The sequence below is a fragment of the Oryzias melastigma genome, linkage group LG20 (genome assembly GCF_002922805.2).
Source record: "Oryzias melastigma strain HK-1 linkage group LG20, ASM292280v2, whole genome shotgun sequence".
NCBI classification, from domain to species: domain Eukaryota; kingdom Metazoa; phylum Chordata; class Actinopteri; order Beloniformes; family Adrianichthyidae; genus Oryzias; species Oryzias melastigma.
The window spans coordinates 7,122,643-7,143,937 of NC_050531.1; the positions used below are offsets into that span (position 1 = coordinate 7,122,643).

General features: G+C 37.9%; 1 protein-coding gene across 2 annotated transcripts in view; it reads left to right on the top strand.

The window, feature by feature from the left end:
* The window catches only part of ptprn2 (protein tyrosine phosphatase receptor type N2), a 144,272-nt gene that overhangs the window by 87,928 nt on the left and 35,049 nt on the right, over positions 1-21,295 (top strand). For both annotated transcript variants that reach the window (XM_024280249.2, XM_024280250.2), the window contains exon 11: positions 939-1,003. In XM_024280249.2, the coding sequence (XP_024136017.1) occupies positions 939-1,003 (65 nt within the window). The remainder of the gene's footprint in view (positions 1-938; positions 1,004-21,295) is intronic.

Genomic DNA, 21,295 nt, shown 5'->3' on the forward strand with positions numbered 1-21,295 from the left:
TTATTTAAGAAATATGATCCATTTTTCCCATCCGAAAGTAAAACGACTCGATCTCTGAGGCTCCGCCTTTCTGTCCTTGTGGGTGCCACCCATTTCATATTAGCCTAGAGCAGGTTTTGGGAACAACATCCGAATGTTTGCAAAGAAAGTGAAAGTGTTTTGCCGATCATCGTTAGCTCCGTGGAAAAAGCGGATATGTGTGTGTTAGCCTGGGGGTGGTGCTGGCAGTGCAGACACTTCCTGGAAGGGACTGTTCTCACTTTGTGATGTCACAATGTGAAGATCTGATCGTTTTCATGGATTTGGAGGGGTTGGTGCTCAGAGCGCAGGGGTTTAGAGGAATGCTCAGAGATGCATAAATGGAGCAAAATACCACTTTGGGGTTGTTTTTTTTATGAGGAATTAATATTATAATAGACTTAAAAGCTCAAAAAATTGTTGATTTTGCATAAAATAGGCCCTTTAAAATGCTGTTCTAGAATAGAATTTGTGTTTCGTTATCTACAGAAGGTCTCCTAAATATTTCTTCTAAAATAAGAATGTAGAGTCCATGATTTGGAAAATGTTTTTAAAAGTATTACTCTATGTGTGCGAATCTTAGCTGGGGTCTTCATAGATTTACATGTTCTGAGTTTTTTAGATCGCCTACAGTACTCAAACATCCATACTATCTCTTATGTGGACTTGAAAGTGCAAAAATCTGCATGCAAAGTTGCCTTTGTTGTCTGTTCAGAATAAAGTAGTGACAGAATGTGAAAAGATGAGTATACGTGGGATGCACACTTTCTCTGAGCAGTCTGACATCTGACTCAGATCCGCTGCATCCTTCTCAGTTTCACTGACCTCTTGTTCTGCCTCAGGAGCAGATGAGTCTGCTGCCTTGTCATCCATTGTTCATCCTTCCCTCACACCTCCTCTGCTTTTGTCTCCCATTGCAGTCCAGCAGAAGCTGCAGCTGGAGAAGGAGACGGGCCTGAAGATAGTGGAGGCTGGAGTTAGCGATGTAAGTAAACCCTCAAACATCCTGAAGAGTGGGCGTGATCATGTTCATCTTCTGAACATGGGCAGATAAAACAGTGTGATTTCAGCTTGTCTTAGCATCTGCGTCACACCTGCAGCTTCAGCTGTGCAGCCAAACAGCAATCTTTTACAGCAAACACATTTTTCAGTGTGCCAAGGTGATTGCCGTCCCTCCGATTCATTTCCTTGAGGTGTCTCGGAGCTGTTATCGCCATTCCAAATGAAAAACAAGACAAAAGCACGACGAGCTTTATGAAACTTAAAGTAAGTGTTGTTCGCTGCCTTTGAGCCACAATAAAGGGATTATCTCGAGTGCTTGTCACTTGTCAGAAGCCCGAACGCCGCGGTGACATATTCATTGGAAAAAATTAAGAGAAGAGGAGGAGAAGAAGTGCTCTCCGTATGATCCAGATGAAAGGAGAGTAAATGTGTATTTATTCAACAGTGATAAATATTCATATGTATCAAAGGTGAGGATCTAATCAAGCACCCATTCAGGCGTTGTAGCCCTCCGTGCTTGCCTGGTAACAGAGTTCCCCTATGGAAATGAGACAGGCAGCCACAGACCCTTGAGCTGCCCTGATCCTGAGGCATGCTGGGAGCTAAGTGGATATGGCCTGTGCACTGCAGGACAGTTGCCAGTAGCAACAACCATCACACACGGCACAGACAAGATCATTTCGCCGTGTTAGTGCCATCCATGCTGTCTCCTTTTTGACGTCAGAGCCTTTCTTCACCCACCTGCCTCCCACTACTTTATACATTTTGTGCACAGCATCTCTTATTATTCCACTTTGTATATTTCCACATATTTTTCTCAAAATTTCACATTTTTCTTTGTAATATTTGTTCAATTTCTTCCCCTCCGTGGCTTCCTTTCATTCGATTTTACATTCTTAGAGTGCTTAGCTAGCTCTGGAACAGGGCTGTGTTTGTCATATTGGGCCTATTTGTAGATAATTAGCTGCAATAATAGCCTCACTGCAGGAGATAGGTTGAGGGAGGCTATGGTTAGAAAGTGGGAGGGAGAGGAGGAAGAATCCTTCTTCCACCTCATGGGGAGAAAATCTGCACCAGACTGTGTTTGCAGAGATGCATGTAGAGGAAGTGCAGCATTTACTGTTCTGCAAATATCAAGCTGGCGGAGGACAAATTGTGAAAGTCGCTCGTAAAGTGTTTTACGAACAACAGCTCTAATGTGAATGTGTTGATCTCACCAGTTTGTATCGCAGAAGCGGAGAGTTTAAGGGTAAGTTGGGGAAAAATAGTAGCTTTTGACAGAAGAGCTTGTAAAGTGGGCTCTTCAAATGCATTAGTTTAAAAGGTGTTAAACCAGGAGCTTGCTTTCAGTAAATTTGCACTAAATTGACCGCATTTATGAGTGAATTCATGACGCGAGAAAGAATTTAGAATAGAAATGTGCTTGCTCTTTCAATTTACGAGGAATTAATCAGCAGAAAGTTCTGCATTTTTTCTCTTACATTTGAAGAGAAAGAAAAAAAGGTCGGCTTGTAGCGTTAAGTCCTATCACTAGCGGCCTCACTCTCCTTGGTTTTATTTAAGGGGTGACAAATGACAGAACAGCTTAGGAAGATGTCCAGATAGCGCAAACGTCAATACTGGTGGATACGGACGAGGATAAGCAAATGTCAAAGTGGGGAGGAGGAGACTTTAGTCAATAAGCTGAGAAGTAGCTACCATGTTACACACATGTATATATATATATATGTATAAATTGCCTGGAAAATGGTTTTCAAAGAATAGAAAAATATATATATTAAAGCATGTGTTGGACATAAGCTGTTTTATTTTAAATTCAAGTGGCTGCACTGTTTACATTCACACAGAGCTAAAAAAAATATGTGGTGAATCTGTTATTATCAGGCTGCTCTCAGTGTGGGATGTAGACCCAGGAAGTTGAAGAGCACGCTGACTTCCATAACTTAATTGTTTCTTCAAAAGCCGTGTGACTGTTCCTCTGTGCCTTCCTACTCTGAGTCACTGCGGATTTGCAGCCAGCCTGTGGTTTGTGTGGGCAACGTCAATCATTTTCTTTTTTTTTTTAAAAAAAGATCTTCAGCGGTCATATTGTAAGTTTTGATTATTGTGTGAATGTTTCAAGGCACGTAAAAGCAAGTTATACTTTCAGCAATTTCAGCAATCTTGGTATCAAAACATTCAGCTCATTCAGAATATTACTGCCTAAACTTTTGGTATTTATAAACTTTATAGTCTTTGAAATATTGAGCTAAATATGCCCCATAGGAAATGAATGAGACATTTCTCAAATTCTTCAAAAACTTTGTGCCCTGTGAAACTTTTGAACTTCTGCATATATTTTCAGCTAGAAACACCATTCAAACTTTAAAAGGTTTAGAAACTACTGGGTTTTTTGGCTAATTTGGTATTTAGCTCTTATTTAAGGAACATGATAGCTGTTTTGTGCTAATTTAGACAATTTTCCAGTTTTTTAGGCTAATTTGGAGTTTGGCTAATATTTTAGCATTATGCTAGCTTTTTTTTTGGCAAAATTAGACATTTTTTTCCATTTTTTTTAGGCTAATTTAAGCTTTTGGCTTCAGCATTTTTTTTTAGCTATTAACGTCAGCATTTTTAGCTAACAGTTTTAGCATTTTTAGCTTTCAGTTTCTACATTTTTAGCTATTAGCTTTAGCATGTTTAGCGAACAGTTTCAGCATTTTTGGCTTTCAGCTTCTACATTTTTAGCTATCACCTTCAGCATGTTTAGCTATCACTTTCAGCATTTTCAGCTATTAGCTTCAGCATTTTCAGCTATCAGTTTCAGCATTTTTGGATATTAGTTTTAGCATTTTTAGCTATCAGCTCTATCATCTTCTGCAGCCACATTCAACTTTCAGCATTCACACTAGCAAATATTGTAGGAAATGCCATATATCTAGTTAATATTACCATCCTGCTTCAGGAAGAAAAAAAAAATGACCTTTAAATTTCCCTTAATGTTTGTGGGACGTTTAAGTTTTTCTGAACATAAACATTTCTCTTAATTAAATTCCTAATGATCTCCAACTTACTCTGTAAATACCACATGGGTTCGGAGAGGCTTTCCTCCAGAATTATAAACGTAATTATAAGAAAACGCTGCCTGTTTGTACCATTTTGTGTTTGCCAATACGCCCTAATAAAGCAGAAAGATTTCATTTTAGCATCCATTCTCCCTGCATGGGATGTTTCCCTTGGGATTAAGTTGGTAGTTAAATCCAAATCCAAATGAAATCCAATGACATTTTGTCAGTGGTCTTATGCTCAGGATAACTCCGGCAAACTGCGTCTGTGAAGTAGCACTCATTAAGCACGGAAATCCCACAGCTACATGTCAACTGATTATTCAACCACTAAATGTAAATCATATATGGCAGACGGGAAGTCTCGGCACAGTGCATGTGTGAGTTGCTTATGCATTTTGCATGCACAATTGTGCAATATATACTGTGTGTGGTATCAATGTTTGTCCTTGACTGTTTGAAATACTCTATTTATTTGCAGGTTTTTTTTTATATTCATATATATGAGTTTTTTGCAACCTCGTGTGACTTATTCATTCGTACTAAGATTTTTATCTTTCCCTTACTTCTGTTTGAAATTATATTCCAGGAGAAATAAAAATCTCTCTGATGTGAAGAACACTGAAGGCCACAGCGTTATGAATGCTGAAAGCTCGCGTTATCCTCCTAATCAAACGACAAAATGCAGAGGCACGGACGCTGAATTCATTTCAGAAATAAGGTCACATGTAATGATGACCCCTTTACCATGAATCTGGAAGGTTTCTGTGCAATATTTTGCTTCACTATTATTACAACTTTATTTTAAAAAAAAACGTAATTTTTCAATCAGTGATTGTACAATAAATATTAATATTAACGTATTTTAAAAAAGAATTTAAGAGCAAAAAGTTTATTTAATTAACCTTTTACTTGTTATCTTTGTGTTAGAATAAGGATGAAAAATAGAATAAAGTGAAATTAAATGAAGGCAAAAAGCATGAAAAAGTTTCGGCAGCTGACATATAGGAGAAATGGATTATTAAGAAAAACAGCTGATATAATTAACTACAACCATTTAAACATCTGAATGGGAAATAAAAAGGTTAGAGGAAAGTAAAAAATGAAAACATAATGAATATTATTGCAAATGCAATTAAAAAAATAACTGATATAGAAACTGTAATTTAACCTATATGTAATAGATTTTGCTGCCTAAATTTTCAAAAATGTTCATTTTGACGAGGTGTTTCATCGGAAGGCAGTTAATTTTTAAAGTAGAAATTAAAATGTGTGATATTATTCTTTTTTTAAGCCTCTTTCTAAAATAAATGTTTTTGCAAAAGCTACAAAGTTTTCAAACATTTACACAAATCAAACTGTTTGTGCCTTTGCTTTAACATTGAAGACCATCTTCAATTAACTTTTTATCTATTTTCAGAATTTCTCTTTAATTATGATTGAACCATATGATTTTTCTGCATTTTATAAAATATTAAAGTCCCACTACAATCATCTTTTGAACTATTTTTAAAGCGTTCCTAGTTTTCTTCTGATGCTGTTTTCAAGCAAAATAAATAATCTAAAAAAAAAAAATACATAGATTCTGCAGAGCGCCAGTAAATAGAAATTTGCCTGTGAGTTCTGGGCAGGACTGTTGATGACATCATCTACTTAACATTACCGGTGCAACAAAAATGCCGAGCAATATTGGAGCCGGACATTTTTGACCCAGATACCAGCTCGGACGAAGACAATGAACATGTTAATGGTTCTATTTATCTACAAGTGGATGCATCAGAATGAAGCGTTGCAGGGAGCTTTTGCCCTCCTCAATGTCTTTTCCACATCATACTTTCAAACTGCATTTTTCCATGTGCTCCTGTAAAGCAATTTGAATGAAGAAACACTCAATCATACAATTATATGCTCAATTTTCTTCTCCATAATGAAAAAAATGCCACAACAACATGTTAAAAACACGAAAAAGTCCTTAAAGAAAAAATGTTTTAGCAGTGTTTCAGCAAAATTTACTATTTTTTTTACTAAAATCTACCCACTCCATTTATTTACGATACATATTTTTTTTTTAATCTTTAATCTGCAACTTCTGCTCATGAAAGACTTTCAGTTTGTATCTACAATAGACACACCTTTGTAGTGTCTTCTCATTTTACCTGCTTTGTCCCCCAAACTCAACATGGTGTCCCTTTTATGTCAAAATTACGATAGAATCAAAAGTAAAGAACAAAAACTACATTTGTACCACCGTCCCTAATGCACTCAGTGGGATCCAGCATCTCCAGCCCCAGAGATGATCACGCTCAATTTACATTTTCTTCTGACAGAAGACTTTGTCACATGAATATTTATTTCCATTTTATATGTTTTTTTTTATACCAGAACATTTTTGCTGTCTTTAATCTAACAAAGCCTGAACATTGTAGTATATTGCACTTGTGCAACCAGCGGTGACTGCAATCTAACCAAGCAAATGGGACAAATCATTTCAGCTGAGACTTCAAAGGCAAACTAAACAGACCGTTTCCTAGCAGAGAGAAAATGTACTCTGGCAGGAATATATGTGACAGCAAGTTTATCCGGTATTAGCTTTGCTTCTGTACATGTTTTCCAACTTTTTTAAAACCACAAGAAGCGGAAGATAAGAAACAATCATGTTAATTTTTACGTTTCCTATTTTTCTTCAGGCATTCAGAGCCTTAGAGGAAATTTGGCGGCTTTTCTTGCATACAAATCATGAGCTCTGCTGGGTTTTGAGTTGTTTAGTTACTGTGTGCATTTATGCACTGTGTATTTCTATGAGCCAATCAATGGCACACTGGTCCTCAGCTGTCCCTTTCATATTGATAACCTATACAATCCTCCTCAAACACAGCACTAAATGTAAACAATAAATGAGAGCCATCTATAAAAATTTCAGCAGCACGGGAGGCCAATCTGGCTGTTTTAAAAGTGGCTAAAATGCCATTACTGTGGCAGATCTGGATGTGAAATGTCATAGTGGAGCAGCCCCACTGAGAATGCAGCCTGGAGAAACGCTTCCTCTTTGGAGACTCCAGCTGCCTCCCACTGATGAAAGCCCGTCCAGCAGCTCCGTTTCTCAGCAACCTTTTACCATCACCTGACCTTTGGACTGAAGAAATGCCTTTGATAACATGCCATGCAGCTTGGTATTTGCCTTTCTCTATATATCATGACGTGCGCTCCCCCTCTTCTCTCCGGAGCGGCCGGACTTGTCTGTTTTTTAATGAGAGTCAGAATGTAAAGTGTTTACTCTCTTGCTTCTTTTATGTTCTGCTTTGTTAAAGGGAGATGCGGCCGCTGTGTTTGCTCGACGCTGGTATATTTTTTTTTTACTTCGTTCTTTGAAGGGCAGTTTCTTTTTTTTTTTTTTCCCTGTGTCCGCCTCTCACTTTTTGGAGAAGCTCAAGGCCAAGACGGCCTTGGAGGTATTATGTAGGTTTAGATCAAATTAAATCCAAAAAGATGTGGCGATGAAATCTTTTACAATGTCATAAATAGTCCAATCGATCCACTGCTTCTCCAGACTGTTGTATCTTGTGCCCTCTGTGCTGTCTTAATATTGTTTAATAAAACTGCAGATTACAGCTCCATAATTGGCATATGTAGCAACCAGAACGCCCTGAACTTGTTATTGTCTCTTGTCCCTTGGTAAAATGCAGAGGATTTATGCAGCTTTCTTTTTTTTATTAAAATAACACTTTACTAAGTTTTTCTGAGTTGCTTTTTCTCTAGTTTTTCTTCTTCTGCCTAGCACATCTGCTAACAAATATAATAACTAGGAGTGTAAAGGTTGCAGATACATATCGAAAAGTCGATTGCGCACTGAGAGTAACAGCAGTTAAAACTGAAAACTAGATTATTTTGGTAAAAAGATAAAAACTAATGAGGAAGTAAATCAGCCTTTCTGTCAAAATGTGTCAGTCTCTCCTCCTGTTGTGTCTCTACTGTCTACGCCTTCTGTTGCACAAGAGACACAAACAAAACAACGTCCAATCACAAGCTTGCTTTTATCAATCAGGTCGATTTCAGTTGGCTGAAAGTAACCCACATCAAGGAAGGTTTTGTGCACTAAATGTATGATTTTTTTCTTCAAACTTCCCTTATTAAAATGACCGTTTTATTTAACTAAGAACAAAACCGTCCAAAGTTATATGTTTACACTGCTGTCATCCGAATTGCTTCCCTACCCCTATGGCTTCTCCCTATCCCTACATTTATCCCTCCAAGTGGAGACATATAGAAAAATACTGTCTTCAAATTCGGATGTTACTACCGCTTGATGACGTCATCGATAGTCGCTGTACATTGACAGGTTTTTATACTGCATAAAGTTTGTTTCATATATTTATACTGTGTTACATGAAGGTTTTTTAATACTTTTATTACATGTTACACTTTTATACCTTAATATTAGCAAATTGCTGAATACATTGTTACATTAACCCGCATGGAGCACCAGAACCTAATCAAGATGAAGGTTTGGTGAAGACGAAGGCATTACACATCATTTGGTGGGGTTTCTGTTCTGACAGAAAGCCTGAACCCACACAAGACCCTCCTGGGGCGTATATATCTGGAGTCCATTTTACAGGTCTTTGTCTTTGCATGGCAGAAATCTGGATTACTCTGTGTGACTTTGATCCAACTTTTTACTAAAAGGACAAAAATTCAATTGAGTTTTGTGGCCACTTTCTTCCTCAACATTGAACATTCTTGGATGAGCATCACTGCGTGAATGTAGCTTGAAAGACCTGAAATATCAGGTTTTAATGTTTGAAGCTGCTACTTCATCGATATTTTTGTTTAAACTAAAAACTGCCAGTAGGAAAAAAAGAAAGGGTAAATATCTGTATTTTATCCATTTACAGTAGGTAAAAGAACCATGTACTGAGATGTGTACAGGCTTATGTGAGATGAAAAGATATATACCCCTAATAATAATTTTAAAAGCAAATTTGCTTCTAGCAATATCCATAAAACCATGCAATACCTTTTAAAGCACATGCCCTGACACTTTATGGAAATGAGTTGAGTGGCGTCTGGCAGCGGCAGCAGTGGGGTAGAGGTCCGGGTGCCTGGAATAGGCTGAGGTTGCTGTGCCGGGGGACCCTGCAGTGTCCACAGCTGGATAGCATGGCAAAGGTTTTAAATGTCAGAGTTAAAGGGGGGATGTGTTTGCCATTTGGCCTGACAAGCTGCATGCCAAGGGACCGGCAGCAGGATGCTGGAGCAGGGTGCTCCCGGTCCGCGCTGCACAGCCCTCACCTTCTGCCATTTATCATGTGGCTTTCTGCCTAGCACATCTGGCACCTTAGCACTGACAGCAGCAGGAGAAACCCATGCTGCAGGCTAAACAGCAGCCCATGCTAATCGTTTTAATATCAAAACAAAATCCAAGCAGAACTATTCCTTTGACAACTTATAGTCGTTTAAATGCCAGAAAAGCTGTTGTTTTTAGAAAACAGCGATGAGCTTTTGGAGAGTTTTTTCTGTGGAAGGGTGCGTCGTTCAATAGAAAGCATCCACTCTGCTTCAAAGTGTTTATCTTGATTTGTGATTGAGTCCTAACTGACTTTTTAGCATACACCACAGTCGGAATGTGTGGTAGCTGTAAAGCAGCACATTAATTATAGTTCAGAGGGTGCACAACACGGAAGCAGCTCTGCTCTCAGCAAATTAAACGCAATCAACTGTCATATCATCTTTTATTGACTTTAATTGAGTGTAATTGTGAGTCCTGCTGTAAATCTCGATGCTTTCTGCATGGCAAGGTCAAGTGAATTGCTTGATGAGCTGTTATGGTTCTTAATATGGCGACCTTGAGTAAAGAGGAGTTGTGGGGATCTTGTATTTCTTGAGGTAAGATGGAGAACTATTCGGATAACTTGTTTGACATAACTTACTGGTTTGGATCATTTTTCTTTTAGGCAAAAAAAGGCTCTGTCAGAAAAAAGTCTGCAGCATGAAGAATTAATTGATGAAAATGAGAACAAATATTGATTTTTCAAGACTTGTGTTTTTTTTCGGGATTTCTAAGAGAGTAAAAGTAGGACATGTCTTTATCAGAATATTTCAATATAATATTAGGAATGCAACTAGTTTTTTGAGTCATAATTTACAAATATTTTTGACAACTTTATCTTTAAAGGTGAATTCCTGCCCTATTTTAATGGGTTTTAAAATAAGGATAGTTGGTAAAATAAAATATTTTTTGAGGAAAAAAGTATTAACATAAATTTAAGAGTACCTGCTTTAAAGATGTATAACTTTTTCATATTTTAGGAAATATTACTTATTATCAGAGCAAAATATGTAATTATGATAGTTTATAGCTAATTTCAAGATTAAAATTTGTCTTAAAAGAGCAAGATGTCGCAAGAAATCTTACCACGACAAATTCTACTAGTTACAAGGCAGATTTTATTTCCCTTATAACAAGAGAAAACATCTTGCCTCTCACATAACGATGTTAGCTAATGGCTAACACCAATAGTTATCATTGCTCTTATTTGTTATAAATGTGACGTAATGACTGCACAATCAAATCTAAAAACTATAAAGGCAAAAATAAAATCTAAAGTGGATCTTAGAACATTTTGTGACTAAATGCATCACACATTGAAGCCGTGTTTAAATGAACATGCAGTTATGTCAGGTGTTTGTTGTAAATGCTCAGATGCAGCCATCACAGGTGCACAGCTGCAAAAAAGAGGTAAAGCATAGGATTCGTTAGTGGGAATAAATAGTTTGAAGCCAAACCGTTGTTAAACAAAATAAAAAGTGACTTAAAAGCTGCTATTTCTGTTTCGCTTTCTCTCATATCTGTCATCAGCGGCTTTATCAACTATGAAAGACAAAAGTCGTCCCTTTACAATTTTGGGATCAATCTCTGTAATTCTGTGTCATTTTCAGAGCCTTGTCTATATGATGAACTAGTAGCAGGATTAATTTTCATTGTTGGAAACAACAAAAGCCGATTGAATCTTAGGAAGCCAAGTCCTCAAATACATGCAATCACGTCTGTCACTATTCATTATATACATGAAAAAGACGGCATCACAGTTTCACTAAAAGCCATTCAGTGTAATTATGTTTGCGGGTGAAAATAGGCTAGATTGATTATATGCATTCACAATAATGAGCTGCTGATATATTATTACATTACAAAGCCATCAAAATCCTGACATAAATCATAATTAATTCTGCCCTCAGAAATTCTGATCAGCCGCACTTTGTGTTGTTGTGAGAGGCTGGTGGTGCGAAGCAGCGGGAGATGGGAGCTGCAAACTGGCAGCCGAAACGGCCGTGGCTGCAGCCTCATTAAGGATTCACAGGGGTTTCTCTCCACAAGCCGTGCTGCTTGGTTTGGCTCGAGGGCAGACTACTCTTATAAAGCCGCTGGAGCCGCGAGACAAACAGACATGCAAGTGAGGCTGCGGCGCTGGCCAGGAAATGTCAGCTCGGTTCATGCAAAGAGCTGCTGTGCAGCACAAGGCCCCTGACACCCCTCCAACCCCCCCTCCAGCTGATTGGTGTGGCTTCATTAGCATGGGCTGCGGCTCCTCCGATTAGCAGTAATTATAGAAAGAAATCAGAGTGCTTGCTTCCAGTCCAGACACAGCCAGTGCCTGTCAAGTGTGATCGTCATGGAGTAGATCTACTCGCCCTGGCTGCTTGCCACCCCTCCACCCGTTCAAGTCTGCAGTGGAGGTATGGGCTGGTGTCATCTGTGCCAAGTTAGCCCCCCCTCAAAAAAAAAAAAATAAAATCTCCAGGCGCACACGCCTCTCCCTAAGGGCACACGCTGGGCCACCGTTGCCATGGCGACTACAGGGGAAAATGTTTAATGAAGACACTGATGAGAATTTATGAGGCCGTGGCAGTGTGCATTTACAGGGAGATGACCCTTAGCCCATCACGCTCCGCCTCCTGTCGTTCTACATCTAAATCTTCACTTACGCAACTTGTAGCTGATGAAGGGTGCGTATGTTCGGGCAGGTGGCTTCAATATGCCGCGGGTCCTTTGTCACCAAGGTGCAGCTGGAGACATGCTGGGTGCTGGCTGTCCAATCAACTCAATCCACTGTGATCAGAAGTGTTTATTGTTTTCATTTAAACTAGAGGAGTAATAATCCACTTTTGTCCTGAGAGACACTACTACAGCGATAATTCAATCACAAATTGAATTTGAGGTGCTGCACACTTTTAGACAAATTTGGTGGACTTGTAACCATAAGAGGTCAAAGTTTGCCATAGGTGTGACCAAATCCGAGTTTACCCCCTCAGGATGCTTGTTCTTACTTCTTAGTCTTATTGGCTTGTCTGTGCTCTGTCAGGCAGGGAGCCTCATAAACTAACAAGCACAGGGTCCCATTCACTGTGGCTGCAGTTGACACCATATTCAACAATAGTGTCGGACAGGACAGATTGGATACAGCACTAATGCTGCACAAATTCTGGCTGTTTTCTTTTTTTCCACCGACTTTCAACACATCTGTAGAAGAGTCTGAAAACAAGAACCTGCTCTCAGTTTAAACAATGAAGGCTTCCTTACAGAGTTTGAATATAGTTCTAAAACACTCCATTTAGTCTAGATGCATATTAGGTGTTTTTAGTTTCTTTCAGGGACAAAGTTTAAATGCTGAATAGTAAAAAAAAACGCATAAAATTTACCCTTTAACCCTTTAACACCAGTGCTCCAGTCTTTATGTTCTTTAATTTACTGTAACTTTTCAACCGTTAACACGATCAACGTAATTCCAGCAGATTCTGATGGAGAAAAGTGGCGTTACAGTATGGTAAAGATTTTGTGTTTAAGCGTCACCGACAATGCCTCGGGTGTTAAAGGGTTAATTGTCTGAATAAAACTTTGTTTATATGAGAAATATTTTATCCTTGTTCAAAAAAAAAAAAAAAGAAAGCTCAAAACTTAAAGACCAACTTTGATAAAAATTGAGTTTTTAACATAATCTAGTGGCCTTTTTTCTGATGGTGGAGGTGGACGACATACAGTATGTAAAGAAAATTAAGCTCAAAATTGTTTTTTTTTTTAGTATTTCTTTCTTTTTTTGTTTTGGTAAATTGGGAACGGATTGGAAAGTAACGTTTGAAAAATATTGTAATTGTGAGGCAGAAAATAAAAGTGGGCGGGCCACAAGCTTCTTGTTAGTGTGAGAGAACTCAACAAAAAGGAAGGGAAGAGGGGGCGGGCTTGCACTACACTAATGGACCCACCCACAAGTTGGAGATGAATTTCTAATGAACTACTGCTGCTTTGCAGAAACTATTATATTGGGTAAAAATATCATAATCATAATTAAATTACCACTGGAAACACTTAAAATAGCTCAAAAAATGATTATAAACACTTGTGCTCTCTTATGGGGTCCAGATGACCCGACCCTTGTATTAATGTGTGAACCCTCCCATGACAAAGGTGGAAAGGATTTTATGTCTCACTATAAGAATGGATCATCTCCATAAGAGAGCACAAGGGTTAACATAGTTTATATTCACCGTTCCTTCACATCTCCTCTATTTATAAAGCAAATGCAAATTATAATACTTCCTCCTCTGTGCTTCACAGTTGATGAGAAGTTCTGCACTTCTTGGCTCTCTGTGTAACGCGCAAATCTAAACCTGCTATAAAATTGTGTACATTTTTTGTGGATGCCTGATCATTTTTGATGAGTGACAATCATTTCAGAACTCATAATGAAAATTTGAGCTTTCTAAAGTCTTATGATGTGAAATCAACAGTCAAGTTCAGAAAAAAAGGATTTGAAATGTAGTCCACTTTACATCAAAATGATGTGAAATAGCTGATTCTGCATCAAAGTGAACACCAGACGCCTAAATGTGAAAGATTTAAATGAAACAGATTTCCCCTGTCACTCAAACAGGAGGTCTCTCATCAGTGCCATCTCCTCTGCAAACCTTTATTTCAATTAGTTAAAGTCGAGATGTGATGAGGGTCCTTTTTTTCCATTTTATCCCAGATGGTGACATTTTAAAAAGTGGCAGTAATTTATTTTTTAAAGCATTTGTCTGATGTAACAATAAGAAACATGGTATTCTGTAGATGCCGCTGAAAAGCTTTAAAATTTTAATCATCTGTCCATCCATTTTCTAAAACCGCTGAATCCCTTTTTGGTGTCACAGGGTGAAAAATTTTGATAACATTTTTACTCTTTAAATTTCCATCTGCATGTCAAACAATAAATTCTAAAATACTTTTACATTACAGTGTAACAGTTAAAATTCAATGCAGTGTGTCCAGCACTTTCAAGTGCATGAGGACACGCCCCCTGAACTCATGTCACTCTAAACGTCTCCATTTGTCTCTTTAGTGTAAACTTCAGTATCAGAGTTTCCCAGCACCACTTCCTCAAGTCTCTAGTGGCAGGAGTTTTTTTATTTTATTTTTATTGCTGCCTTTGACTATCTGTGTTATTCCACAGCAGACCACGTATCCCTGCCTTCCACCATTCATGCGTGACTTGATGTATTGTGTCAGTGTTTCCCCCTGCCTCTCGAAATTAATTGCAGTCTTATCTCTCCCTGAGATTAAACAAAAACGTTTGCTGAAAGCACAATAGTCTAAAAGTAGTGTGTCTGTTCAAACAAAACAATTAAAACCTTTTATGTTTCCTACTGGTTTTAACTGTTGACAAGATGGAAAAGATGTTTTATATTTTCACTTAATAAAATTAATTATTAATAGTGATTTATTCTGATTTAGTTCAAGCTTTGTTTATAATAAGCTAATTTATCTGATGATTTATGTTCCAAAATATATCTATATCCACATATATATAAGTAGACTTATGTCTGTTTTGGTTGATTATTTTTGAAAACGTTAAATCTATAATGCCGTTTTGACCTCATCTGATTAAAAACAACATAACTTTTTGCTAATAATAGAATAAACTATAAAGATCTGAGAAAAAAAGTTTAAATAACTCATCCAAACTTCTTTAAAAACTTCCCCCTTTGGATGGACTGGAATGACCTTCTCCAGTTTTGAAAGGAATGATTATTCTTTAAATTTAAAGCCACACATTAAATTCAGAGGAAATCCTCAAAGATTAGATATATCTCAGTGTCTTTGAGCAGACACGTCTGTTAAATAACGATCTGAACTCGGACTAGAACTTCTATTTTGATGGGCTGACTTTCCTCGAACCTTTCAAATTGCTTTTTTGATTGACGCACAACATAAAAAAATAATAAGTAATGCAATATCAACATTTTAATAACTGTTTATCTGTTTCTATAACAACAAATCAAGGGAATAAATCCTCAGTTTTATCTATATCATAAACTATCTTTCTTAAGAAAACATTTTTGTAGTTTGCTGCAATATCTTTTACTAAATGTGAATCAACCAACTAATATTTTACGTAAAAACATCCAGAAAAACTTGTGTTGATTCTAAAACAGATTCATGTTTACAGCTGGGTTTTATTTAGCCAAATAACCGAAATATGGAGGTAGCTAACCATTGGTTAACAGTAAAAAGTATTAGTTTGAGTGTGTGAACCACCAAACAATGATTGTGTGTTTAAAAGAGGGCAGTCCAGTGACATCACATCTACTTAAGATTACTTTTAATAAAACAATCTGGTAATTACAATTAATGTGTTTACTTGTTTTGTATCTAGGAATAAACTCTTGTTAACTTCATTTCCTAATAAATTACTTTATTATTAAGCAGCTTTACACATATATTACTAAATGAAATTACACAAACTTTACAAACTTTCAGTAAGTGGTGTCAAAACATCTCCAGACATAGAGTTGACAGTATAGACAAAAAGGGGACAATCTACAACAGGCAGTATTGTTGAAGAAGATGGTATTAAAACAATTGTTGCAGGACTCAAATGTGAAACCAAAGAGGTGAATACACTGAGGATGTCATTAGCTGAAACAGCTGTGATGATTGGCAGCCTGAACCAGGTGTGATCCATTAATGCACAGAGCAGTAAAAAGAAAAAAAAATCAAGTATTTAGCATGTTTTCAGAGCGACATCTTCTCATAATTATATACAGAGTCTCCCGCAAGTCTCCATAAATAGGAAAAATAAACGTTTCTTTCCAAAAAACATTTTTATTGATATAATATGATCTATATGACTGCCATTTTGTCCGGAACATCTTGCTTCATCCAAAACACTTCCTGTTTGTTTGAACTTGACACCAAGTTTTGTCACAGTGTTGTGTGTGATACTTGTTCATGTTTTCTGTTAAATGCGCTTGCAACCATACATTGGATCAATTAACAAAAATTCTGTAATTTGTTACATTTAAAAATATTACTTAATTATTTAAGTTGAGTAAACTATCAACTAAAATTTTTACTTACATGAAAACTAAAAGCTTAAAATGTAACTTTTGTTAATTGATCCAATGTTCACTTTTTACGGTACATGACTTCTTGCTGAACCGACCATCATGATGATTTCAATTCAATGCTCTTTATAAAAAATTCCATCTCTTCGGTATCTGAAATATAAATGTTAGAACCATATACGTATGGAATGTATTATGCCTCCTTGTAGATCTGGTCTCGTTTTATACATAAAGTGGTGATGTCACATTGTAGCTTCATGTGAAGTGCACATGTGAGCGATTCTCTGCGCTTTAAATATAATCTTGGTGACAGGCATTGATGCTTTGAAATAGTTGAAAGAGGTCTATTTGAACAAGTTCATCTGGGGAAACTACACTAGAATGACATGATATGTGTGCAGAAACACTCACACATACAAGCTTAAAATGTCTCTATGACAAGAATGAGACCTGGCAACTCAAATGACTCAATGAAACCCCAGAAATATGACTTTTTTATTCCTCTAAATATCTTTTTTCACACCTCCTACACATGCATACACTTAAAAACAAGACCTTTAAAAACTCGACTTGCTGTCAAGTTTCTCCACCTTAACTGAGTTGTTAGACCAAAGGGAAACGTGTTGTCTTTTTCTCTGCCACATAACTTAGCCCTGTCAGGTGAAATCAAGGTGTAGAGCTGCAAATAATTATGCGGAAATCACAGCGTTGCATCGTGAATCCCAAAAGACGTTTTCTCTCAAACCAAACTTTGGCATTACATCTTCTGTTTTTTGTTTTATTATAAATATTATAAACTGAACATATAAATCAAACACTTAGAGGAGTTAAATCCCAGACGAAGCGGGGCATTCATGCTCCTTACTCCATGCGTATCATTTCAATAACAACACAAACAGCTGGAGGATCTGGGGGAGAAAATAACATGGCACCCAAACGCATTTTGTTTTGTATGAATTTTGCTCCTCACAACAGTTCCAAGCTGATCCTACGACGCCTTCCTAAATTGAGCCGCAGCAACCGCCTGGCTCACATATTATTATGAATAATTTATTGCCCCCCATTTCAAAGAGCCAAGCAGAAAACCCAACTATTTTTGGTGTATCTTACATTGCTTAAGTCACAGGTGCAAAGCACAGCTGTTGGTTCGTTGTGAAGAACTGCAAACAACATTAGCCTCTTGTTGATCTAATTATCGTGGGGATAGTATATACTTTATTTGCTCCACCGGCGCGGTGGGTCCGTGTCGCCAGACTTTTTCTTCAGTTTGCTGAAATGGGCATAAAACTGTGGATCACCACGTAAAAATACAGGTGGAAATTCTCTGGTAATACATGAATGAAGCAGTGGGGCAGGAAAAATAGCTTGTTTGAAATCTGTGATACGTTGAGACTTCACTTAAAGTGAACCAGAGTTTGCTTCCTCCGATAATCTGGAACAAATTTTTAGTCTGAAAACACCCAACCGGACTCTGGTCCCGGACTAGGAATCGCTCTTGGACGCATCTTTTGAGGTGGTTTCTGTTTTTTCGCTCTGAGTTCCCTCAGTCTGAATAGACTCCATGCTCACAGTGGACCAAGACAGCCACCGTAGCTGGGTAATATAGGTTGTAAACAAAACGCCGCGGACAAACATGGGGCATTGATGAGCCATAATAACTAATTTAAATGTTTTTGGATGAACGCAAGGTCATTAAAACAACTTTTAACGTGATACACATTGCTTTTCACACTGTTTTCCGGACAATCATAAAAACACTTATCAGTGTACCTATATAGCTTATGCTTTGTAGCCACAAAAAGTCTTATATCTGACGCTGATACAGATGTTCAAAAGTGGTCAGCGAAATATAAACTTTGAATAAGTGAGATATCCCGACAATGATTGCAAAAGACTTCCATTATTATTTCTCTTTTTGCTTTGCTCCGCCCTTGTAATTCCTGGCCAAAAATAGAAGATATCTTTAGTTACATGGTTTTGTTTATAAGTTTGATTCAAAACAGAAATATCCAGTTAAAAGGGAGACTGAATATAGACCAAATGAAAGGTTCAGGACTTGATCCGGTCCGATTAAGCAGACTTTGACCTACGGACTTTTCTGGCCTGAATCCACTCAGAGCTTCAAGGTTTTAGCTCTAAATGTTCTTTTATCTAACCAATGTTTGATATGATGCAAGGCCAGATTAACCAGTGCCACCCTGGATCACAAAAACAAATTTCAGATTGCCTCTGATCACAGCAGTTGTACTCAGAGCATCACGTCTGGCACTGACTGTAGTTGAGAACTGGACAGAGTGAGTGTGACATCACCTATAGAAAAGGACTTACTTTCAACTCCAACAAAATGAAGTTCGCGATACAGACGCCACCATGCTGGAACCAGTAAACGTCAGTAGGCAGTGATTGGTCCGAGTCGGACTTACTGCAGTCACTGTTTCTATGGCAACCACTCTCCCCAATCAGGAGTGAGCTTGTTGGAAGTCCACAGCTCTACCACTTGAAAGCGTGCTCGAGAAAATCTGTCACTCAAACGATTAGAACCGCATACTTTTATGAAGGCATCTGGTTAGTGAGTTTATAACCTAATTAACTGGGCATGGTGCATCATGGGACTTGGTGTTTTTGTTTCTTTTTGTGGGTTAGTTTTTGTAGTCTGTGTATTTCTTCCAGCAATTAGTCAGATAAATGAGATTAAATATTTTGTTAAAACAAATAGTTGATGAAGAAAAAAAAATGAAAAGTAGTGCATAAATACAAAAATGATAATACTTCAATGGAGTCAATAAATGTTTTTTCTGTTTCTATTTCCCCCCCAAAAATACATGAAACAAGATTTAATCAGTAATATCCTGCTTCTCGGGTATTGTTGATTGCATTTTAATTTTTTTTAAAAGTTTATTTTTGTAAAAGTATTTTAAACCCTTTAAATTTACATTAATATAACTATCTTTTAAAGACGAATCTTCATTAATAATCTTGAAAATGCTTGCAAAGGGTACAGCAAAACTGCACTGTTGATCTGTTACTGGAACTCCTCAGAAGCAATTTTCCTCTTTGCTTCTGTTTTAGTTCCGTAACAACTAAATTACATACAAATCTACACTTTAAAAATGGCAAGAACAGGAAAAAGTCAATGTAACTGTCAAATATGACAAAGTTTTACAAACTTTCTGAAGCTTGCTTGCACAAAATAAATCAAGAAAATCCTGAAAAAGAGTGGCTGTCCCCCTCTTTCATCATCCCACCAGCCAAGCAGGAGGTCCTGACAGAAATACAAGAAACTCGCACAGCTTCTTAGCACCATAAAATCAGTGGATGACAAGCTTGTCCCACTCTGTGGTGCCAGCATGTAATTTGAGCACATGACTTGGCGAAACCACCAAACGTCGTGGAAAGAAACAGCTTTTTTTTTAAAAATATTTCTGTTATACCAGCCTGTAGGGACATCGCAACTATTATGAACCTAAATAGCTTGAGAAAAAGACATTCTGCAAAATGTAAGCTTTATTTATAAAGCACTTTTCATACAAGTGCTTAAATAATATGCTAAAATAATCAAAAAAGTAGATTTTTTAAGTAATTTGAATGAAATATTAACAAAATTGATGGAACAAAGCCCTTAATTATCAATTAAAAATTTTTTTGAAAGTAAAGTAAAGCAAAAAACAGATTTTGTGGGGAATTTACCAGCAGTTCTCAACTGTAAAGGTGAATAAAAAAAACTTTCTCCTCCTCACTTCATCAGTGGATGTCACAGCACTGCCATCCCAGCTAAACCACTTGATCCTGACATTTTTTTTTCATCCTCCTGCATCCCTCACTTCACCCGGCAGCACAGAGACGTTACCGCACGCCTCCTTCCTGCAGGGCTTAAACGCACACGCCACTTTTCTATCTTTCTCTTGCTGGAAATCAGAAATGTGTCACGGAGGCGAACTCCGGAGCACGGGGAGGACAGATAAGGCTCGCAGAACTCGCTGCAACTGTTGGAGCATGTGTTGCCCCGAGGAACCGGAGGAACACAAAGGCTTTGACAGCGACGGTTGCACGTGACCATCGCAGGGACTTGAAAGTGACTGCTGGGTGGTTTTCGTGTGAACCCGATTGATCACACCAAACCATTAGCGGTGAGGCATCGGTTGTGAAATTGAACTGTGCAGATGACGTGTGAGGTATGACCAGTCTGAATAAAAAAGAAGCAAACATCCACAAAAAAAAAAAAAATGTCTAGTCCTTATTATCTGATGCTTCCGTTTTCTTGACTGGATTCTCACAGGTGTGGGACCGGGCAATCTCCAAGGGAAACCATGAAGCAGACTCTCTTTCTGTTCAAAAAAAAGAGCCAGGCAGATATAATCACATGGTTGACTTCATGTCAGGACTGATTTTCTGAGGATTAAGCTCACGGGCTGCTATTTATTTCTCACTTGTAACAAAGCCCACTAACTGGCAGTCACGATAAAAGTCTCCTGCCATGCATTACTTCTGCATCCACCCAGTATTTGCACAGCAACAAGCCCTGAAAAAAAAGAATTTGTTCTCGTGCACAAGCTGAATGAAAATTCCTCCGGATTCTCTCCGGCCTGACAGGCTAGGTGTGCTCTCTGTGGCAGTCGCAGACACAATCCGGATTCGGAATCACTTCTCATATTTCGGGATGCAAGTGTGCAAAACGGCTCGACATGACAAGTGCCACTCACGCTGCAGTGCAACTAAGATTCACCGTCGTTGCGTCTGCTTCCATTTCACAACGGCGTTCCAGAACCTGGTGTAGGATTTTTGGGTTGGTCGGTGGGCCGCCCTGTCAGCTCTGCTTTTTCAGAAAGCGGGGGTCCACGGACTCAGGCTGGACA